Source organism: Panthera tigris, chromosome E1 (genome assembly GCF_018350195.1).
Source record: "Panthera tigris isolate Pti1 chromosome E1, P.tigris_Pti1_mat1.1, whole genome shotgun sequence".
NCBI classification, from domain to species: Eukaryota; Metazoa; Chordata; class Mammalia; order Carnivora; family Felidae; genus Panthera; species Panthera tigris.
This window is the reverse complement of record NC_056673.1, coordinates 60,521,469-60,529,806: the sequence shown is the minus strand read 5'-3', so window position 1 is coordinate 60,529,806 and position 8,338 is coordinate 60,521,469. Positions and strand designations below refer to the sequence as shown.

Below are 8,338 nucleotides of genomic sequence, written 5' to 3'. Positions count from 1 at the left end.
GTTCCAAAACATTCGACCTCAGAGGATCTCTCCCTCCTCTGCCCCATCGGGGCCGGTGGGGTGGGGTTGGGGGTGTACTTCCGGCCTCGGGTGCACAAGGGGCTGCTGTAGCCTCGGAGACACCCCGCTTTGGGTCTTAGGTTGATCTTGGGCACACCCCTGTCTTTGACCAGGAGCAAGAACAGCTTTGGGGGACCGTCCTGCCGGCAGTCCTGGGGTCAAGCTGAGGGCATAGAGGCCTGAGGTGGGGAACCAGCCCCGCCTCCACCACTAGGGGGCTCGCCAGTGGGGGCGGGCGACAGGTGGCGGCTGGCCGTGGCACATGGCTCCCCCCTTCTCTCCCCCGCAGCCACAGAGCCCCTCCCCCACCGCCCCCCGCTGACCCTTCCCCACCCCAAACCCCTTTATGTCAGATGTCTTTCTCATCACAACTGTATGACTCCATTCAGTGTGTTCTTAAGAGGGACATACAGGCTTTTTCTAAAGTACACGTTCAGTGCTTTGGAAAACACCCATAACGCCAATCCTTAAGATGAATAAAACAAACCAATCGAGAAACCATGAAATGACCTGGGAAATACACATTTTTTAAGTGGGGAAAAACACGTCTAAAAGAAGCTGCTTCCTGTCTTCAGGCACTAAAAAGTCCTAGAACATTCAAAAGAAGCAGATATTCGGGTTCCTCCCTCACTGCGGAGAGCCCCGCACGGAGGAGGGCCCTGCGTGGCGCCTTGACTGGGCCCAGACCTACAAGGAAATTCTGGGTCCGGGTCTTTGTGTTCATCTCCTCCTTGCTGCTTGTATTTTCAAGGGTTTCTCTGTGGGATTCTCTCTCCCTCTGTCTTCCCCTCCTCTGCTGTTGCACATAGGTTCTCTCTCTCTCTCTCTCTCTCTCTCAAATAAATAAATAAACTTAAAAAAAAAAAAGAAAAAAGTGACCAGGGCAATTGGAGCCTGAACCCCAACCCACCCAGGGCACCCCCTTGGCTTTCCCCTCCTCCTGCCCTGAACCCCGAGCCTGTGGAGACAGGAGTGGGTGACCAGTTGTCTGTGAGCACTCAGCAGGACAGTGCCGAAGGGGGAAGGGAGTAAGGACCGCCCCTCCCAGCCTGGCTCTCAGCACCTCCCCTTGCCCATGGCACCGCCTCCAGAAAGCCCTCCCAGAATGCCTGGACCACCAGTCACAGCCTCCTGGCCTGGCATTGGGGCTTTTGAGGCGGTGCCTCAGAGGTGGTGGCAGGCAGTTGGGTGCTGCAGACAGGAAGAGAGCCGAGAGAGGGGGCCCTGCCTTTCCCTTGTCGCTGGGTCTGTGGTGGGCACGGCGGCGGCAAGCATGGCCCCAGAGCTCCCACTGCTCTTTGAGCTCCTTACGCTGGCCTGCACCCTGCTCAGGGCCCTGGCCACCCAAGGTAAGCCCTCCCTCTATCTCCCACTGCGCTCCCCCCCCCCCGGAGGGCTCAGTACCCCCCACCTGGGGATGCTCCTTCCTGGGAAGGGGGTGGTCTGGGGACGCTGAGCATGACCTCCCCGCCGAGCCCCCCACCCCACTGTTGGTGCCGTCTCGGTGCAGAATCACCGAGGCTTTGGTCTTTTTCTTTACCTAAATGTCTTGGGGATTCTCTTTTTCATAATTAGCAAGGCTGCCTTTGTTATGGGAGGATTTTGTCTATTAGTTTGCTTTTTAAAACAGATACATGTGCAAAGTTCTGCAATAGGATGGAAAGATCCGGCACACACGGCAGGGTGGGGAGATTCATTAGAAAAAAAAAGAATCTCCAGAATTTAGTTTGCTGAGAAACTGATGTTTGGATTACATCAAAACGGCTCGTGTTTGCACCAGGAAGCTGGTCCTGCTGGGCCCCAGCTGCACAGATGGGGACATTTCTGGGTGTCCCACAGACAAGCAAAGATGCCACCAGGTCTAGGTGCCTGGAAGTGATGGGGAAACTGAGGCAGCCAGAAAGGAAAGAGGAGGAGACGGGACAGTCTCTCTGCTGTCTCCACTGTCAGTCAAGAGAGGGAGAAGGCGTAGGGACAGGAGATGCGGTCAGAGCTGCCCACGGCCCAAAGGTCCCCTAGGCCCCTGGGTGGGGAGAGGTCACAGGCAGCCCAGCCCCCCGGGGCCCCTTCAGCCCTCGAGGACAGCCACGGGGGTGCAGTTACCCCGGAGCTGCTCCGGGGCAAGATGCCTGGCTGTGGTGACATGACAGCCATGGGCTGCCCCGGGGGCACCTCTGTCCCTCCAGCATCCCCTGCGGTGAGGAGGGTCCCTGCCCTTCTGGCCAGGCCAGCGGTGACAGCAGGGGGTCCTTCCTGCAGAGGTGCGGCAGTACCCCCCCTACGCGATTGCCCCCGAGGGGGGCTCCGTCGACATCACCTGCCTCACCAGCGGGTCCCTGTTCGGGGTCTACCTGAAGCAGAGGTGGCCGAGGCCTAGCAGTGTGATTTACTACGAGGACGAGAAGCAGCCCACGGTGGATGAGCAGTTTCGGGGACGCGTTGTCTTCTCGGGGCGGCAGCACAACCTGACGGTCACCGTGCACCGCCTGCAGCCGGCCGACACCGGGGCTTATGCCTGCCAGGCGGTCATGAAGGACGAGGTCTGGGGCCCCGGCACCTTGGTCGTGGTGACAGGTAGGGGACGTGCCTACCCCAGGACCCACTTCCCCTGCCTGCCGGTTAGACCTGGCCCCCCCTGCCTTCGTCTGGGGGCCTTTCCCCGCTGGCGTGAGTTATTCCTTCCGGCGTGAGCCCGCTGCCTCCAGGAAGGCCCCGGGTTGCCCATCCCCCCACCCCAGAGCCCCTCAGTGAGCCCCGAAGGCTCTCTCGATCTCGAAACCCGCCGCCCGCCCAGTGCCGCTCTCCGCTCCTTCCTCAGACAAGCCGCCCGAGGCAGCGGACACGAGCCGGGAGGCCCAGCTGATACGCTTTTCCTTCCCTGTGGCCCTGGCCATGGGCTGCTTCTTCATCGGGCTGGCGCTGGGGGCGACGTGTGTGCTGAGGAGGACACAGGTCAGTATGAACCCCCGGCTTTCACCTGTGTCGCTGTCAGCTGGCTCCTCTGAGAAGCCCCAGGGAAACCCCAGGACCCTGCAGCCCGTCCCCACCAGGGTCCCTGGGAGGCCCGAGGGCCTAGACGGCAGGGTCCAAGGTGGGGGGTGGGGGGGGGGGCCAAGAACGGGACCACGAGCAGGGATGGGCGTGGGCCCAGGAGGAAAACACAGCTGCAAGAGGAGGGCGGGGGGAGAGGCTCAGAGAGACGGGCGGGCACGCGTGTGAGCGCGTGCAGTGTGTGTGTGAGCCTGCGGGTTGAGATCAGCGTGGGCGGGTGTGAAAGTGCACCTCAGGGGTGCCAGGTGCCAGGAAGGGGTCAGCTCTGCCCTGGTCACTCAGCTCTTCACGGCCGGCGCGCCTTTGCCCCGTCCACACCTGGGGACAGCACACCCCCTCCCCAGGCCTCTGAAGCCAGGTCCACTGCCCCCCCACCCCCCGGCCGGGGGCAGCTCCAGGGACCTGGGGGGCTGGCGGGGGCGCCTTGGGAGCTGGCCTCCTGCCTGGAAGCCCAGCAGCACCTCCAGGGTCAATCAAACAGCCCCCGAAGGGGGGGCGCACTGGAGACAGGGGACGCCCCAGAACGAGCAGGACCCCGGACAGAGAGGAGGGGCTTGTCTTTCAGATCAAGAAACTCTGCTGCCTGAAGGATAAGAACTCTGCGTGCGTGGTGTACGAGGACATGTCCTATGGCAACCGGAACATGGTGTCCATCCCCAACGTGTACCAGTGAGCCCCGCGGACCCCCCAGGCTGCCTAGGTGCAGCTCGCGGAGGGCCGCCTGACCCGGCGAGGTCGCTCAGGCAGATCCCTGCGGCCGTCGGGCTCCCGGCACCTCCTCCAGGAGGCCTTCCTTGCTTACTTCCTGCCTTGCGGGCTGCCCTGCTCTGCTGGTTCTGGCACCTCGGGGCCACCAGGGAGGAAGCCTCTCTGACCTGCTGCTTGCTGCCCTTGCCCTCGAACGGCGGGAGGGAGGGGGAGCTCCTCTGCAGGATGGACCTGGGCCCTGGGCCTGGGAGAGGGGCAAGAGGGAGGGGGCGCCCAGCCCCCGAAATAAAGCACTTCCTCTCCCCCGTCCCCGACTCCAGCATCTATTCTCAACCAGCTGACAGCCCAGGAGGGGCTGACACCCTCCCCAAACACCTTCTGGGACTTCCGCAGCCTGTGTGATTCTGTGTGACACCTTGAGGAAGGACATGAGCAAGGGGGCCCTTCCCCACTCCAGGCCCAAGGGGGCCCCTGTCACCCTGGATGGGCTGCAGAAGGGGCAGATCAACCAGGGCCCTCACCCACCCCCTCAGCCCCCTTCACCTGGCCTCACCTGCCTCCATCACACAATGAGGTGGGGGTGGAGGAGGGGCCCGGCAGCAGTGACTCGGGGTCTTAACTAAGAGCCCTTCCCTATGTGCCCTCGTGTTGGGGGGCGATGGGAACTTGGGTGTCTATGTTTGCTCTCGGGTGGGAAACAAGGCACCCCCAGTGTGGGTGCAGACCGTGACGTGTCCTCTTAGACTCTGAGCTGAGAAACAGCAGACCGTGCTGCCCCCCCTCCCCCCCCCCCCCCCCCCCGTCCTGTGCCCTCAAACCCCTATCAGAGTCGGAAAGGCAACCCTGATATGGTTGACTATACTGGTCGAAAACCTCGCTCTATAAAAACCCTACACACATAAATACATGACGAGCATCTACAAACTTGGGGGGGGAGAAAGATTACCAAACGAAGGTTAATATGCTTAATTTATGAAGACCCTTATCAATTGATGGAAAGAAAACAAACATTCAGATAAAAATGAGCAAAGAGCAAAAGTGAGTGATGAACATAGGAAACCATTCAAATTGCTAGTTGTCCATGAAATATCAGCAGAAATTAAATAACCCGCCACCCCCTACGTTGGCAAAGATTAAAACGTCATTAAGGTGTGATGTTCCTTTTACTTGGAAACCCCGCTTCTGGAATTGTGTCTTTGGCTGGTGGGACGTGTGCTCCCCAGGCGGGAAGTTACCAGGACACCTCGGGCCAGGGCGGGCAGCCCGGGACACAAACTCAGCAATTTTTCTGGAGGCCACCAGGGACCTGCCCCTGGGATGCAGATGGCAGCCGGGAAGACCGGCAAAGAGACACCAGGTCCTGGTGTCCCAGCCTCCCAGGGACCCCGGAGGAAGGGCAGACTGCCCTACAGACCCGGGCATACAACAGGTGTCTATTGGTTGTCCCCACTCCTGACCACTCGGCAAGTCCTACCCCTCTGGGCCTCAGGGTCCCCTCTGTAAATGAGGGGAGCGGGGTCCGTGCTCTCTTCCAGGGCTGGACTCTGTGGGGTCCAGGCCAGGCTGGACATGCTTCCCACTGCCCCCCACCCCTGCAGCTCCCAGGTGCCTGCACCCTTTCCCTGCTCCCCGCCCCTCAGAAGCAACTTCCTGGAGGTGGAAATCATCACCTCCAGCCAGCCTCCGGAGGCCCTTGTCACCTGAAGAGATCTCAGCCTGACCTCACCCCAGCAATCAGAGGCTGTGCCTGAGTCACAGCCCCGCCGTCCTCCTCCTGGCAAGAACCCCTCCTGGTGACTCCCCTCTGTGCTCAGGGCCATGTTCCCACATCCTCCACCCTCCTCATGATTGTCCCAAGACCGGCTGCTCCTCTGTCCACCCTCCAGACCATGGCGATTGCAGGGCAGGGCCGAGTTCCTCTTCCATGTCACCCACTCCCCCAGTCCTTCCGGAGCATTCCTGTGTGCCGGGCACGTTGTGAAATACAGATGATAGGTAGAAAGATGATAGACAGACAGATAGATAGATAGATGATAGAGAAGTAGATGATAGATAGATAACAGATAAATGATAGATGATAGAGAAGTAGATAGATGATAGATAGATAGATAGATAGATAATAGATAAGTGATAGTTAGATGATAGATAAGTAGATAGCCGATAGATAGATAGATAGATAGATGATAGATACTTAAACATGATGTGCCTGGTTTATTCCTCTCATGACAAATAACCAGAGCACTATCCAAGTCCTGGTTCCCCACTGTCTACCTCTGTGCCTGAACCTCTCAGGCTTCAAATTCCTCACCCGTAAAATGGGGACAAGGACTGCCCCATGTGGTGAGGTGCCACGAGAACCAAACACCACAGTAAACCCTCAGAACGGGCCTCTGCAGAGCAAATGCTCTGTCCACCACGCAGGTGTGGGCTCAGACCACAGAAGCTCAGGCCACGGAGGCGGAGGCCTGGACGGCAAGAGGCAGCACTACAGCTCCCACCCCCAGGCCACTGCTGGGGGCAGTGGGGAGCAGTGAGAACAGGCACCACAGGGTGTCGACTCCTTCCCACACTGGCCTTCAAAGCCAGAGGATGGCCACTCGCGCTCCCCAGAGAGCCTAGTTCCCAACGCAGGGGCTAGCCAGGGAGGGCAGCCAGAGGGCGGTGATGGGCATGGCAGGAAGAGGGTCTTGAGGGGTGGGGTCTCAGCCTGTCCAGGGCCTCACCCCTCCACACTCCAGGTTGGCTGGCCCTGTAAGGGTTAAATTGTAGTGTAGGGCTAACCTGTAGCCTTAAGAAATAACAGCTTTGTTTTAACACTGTAGATTAAGATAACAGCCTTGTCCTATCAATCAAGGGAACAAAAGTTTAAGGAAAATCAACTGGTTTAGTGTTTGATTGGATTGGGGCAAGGGCATGTCTGAACTGTTTCCACCCCCATCTGGGAACTATTTCTTTGTTCTGTTCCCAGGTGATGGTAAGACGATGTGGTCGGCTATAAAAACTCTGTACCCCGGCTGTTCCAGACCGCACTCCGGTCAAGAGTGTCGGTCCCGATCTGTTGGCCTTGCCTCTCATTGTAATAAGCTTTGTTGTGAGTGTCACTGGTACCTGTAACATTCTGTTTCAGGAGTCGTGTGGATGCAACAGGCCCCACAACCCTGGACCAGACTTGGCCCCCTCAAGACTCATGGCCCGATACCTCACATCCTCAGGGGACAGCTGGCCAACTGGGCCTTGTCCACACCTCTTGGGACAGGGCCAAACACACCAGAGTCAAGGCTAGAGTAACAGACACCCTTGGAGGACAGTCATCAAGTCATCCACTCAGGAAGGTCAGGAATAATACCATAATCATTGACCCAATGATACCAGAGGGAACAAGCAGCAGGAGAGGGAGGGGAGATCTGACAGAGGAAATCTCCCAAAAGGAGAAGAGAAGTAAGGGAACCCTCAGAAATAAGGGTGGTAGAGGAGAAACTTCTTCGAGGAAGGCCTGAGAAAGGGAGACAGGACAGTGAGAGCCCCAGAGGCAGACTGTGTGATGACGAGGGAGTGTGGGGCAGGCTGAGGACAAAGTAGAAGCTAGCAACCCCCCCCCTTGCCCTCAGGGGATGTGTGTGACATTCCTCAGGCACTCCCAGCTGCCCAAGGACAAAGGAAAGGACAGAAAACCAATGGTTAACTGATAGAGATCACAGTCACAGGCCATGAGTCTCCATCAGTTTACAAATATCTTCATATATTACAAGAAAAAGGCAATCTTATCAATAACCCAATCTCCAGAAACCTGTAGACTCAGTTTCCTGGAGCACCAACATCACCTTCCCCTCCATAGATGTGGGGAACAAAGGCAAGAAGGAAATGGCAGGTAAAATTACATTTCTTTGTAACCTGCAGCCCGTTGAATGGATACTTGAGGCAAACACCCGTTTCTCCAAGAACCTCCTACTGTCTAATGCTAATACCTTCCTGGAGGGAAAACAACCTCAGCTTGACAATAGCAAGGCCTCAGTTGTCTTAGGCATCTTCTTTAGCACATCGCAGTCCTTCTGGAGGCCCCCCTTTTGACTCTACCTCCTGAACTCCGTAGTATATAATCACTCAGTCTTCACAACCCCTGTGCAGCAATTTCTGCCACGGGCCCTGTCCCTGTGCTTTAATAAAATCACCTTTTTGCACCTAAGACGTCTTCAAGAATTCTTTATTGGCCATAGGCTCTGAAGCCCACCATCACCCCAAACCCCATCATGTGAGACTCTCAGTAAAGGGGCAGCAGATGACCCACCAGCAGAGGGAGGGCAGAGAAGGCGAGCCCGCACCCATGCATTCTGGGGGCGAGAAAGAAATCCCAAATTTCAGGTGGCATCAGATTTCCCAGAGACAACTCTGCATTCAAGAAAGCAAGGGAGGGCCGCCTGGGTGACTTGGTCGGTTAAGCGTCCGAGTTTGGCTCAGGTCATGATCTCATGGTTCGCGAGTTCGAGCCCCACATCAGGCTCTGTGCTGACAGCTTGGAGCC

The 8,338-nt window shown here is 57.8% G+C and overlaps 1 protein-coding gene across 1 annotated transcript; it reads left to right on the top strand.

The window, feature by feature from the left end:
- The first annotated feature begins 909 nt into the window (after window positions 1-909).
- On the top strand, window positions 910-4,128 carry CD7 (CD7 molecule). The gene is made up of 4 exons (XM_042967395.1): window positions 910-1,409; window positions 2,320-2,634; window positions 2,879-3,012; window positions 3,677-4,128. The coding sequence occupies exons 1-4, from the start codon at window positions 1,136-1,138 to the stop codon at window positions 3,782-3,784; spliced, it is 831 nt and encodes a 276-aa protein (XP_042823329.1). The 5' UTR covers window positions 910-1,135; the 3' UTR covers window positions 3,785-4,128.
- The last annotated feature ends 4,210 nt before the right edge of the window (window positions 4,129-8,338 follow it).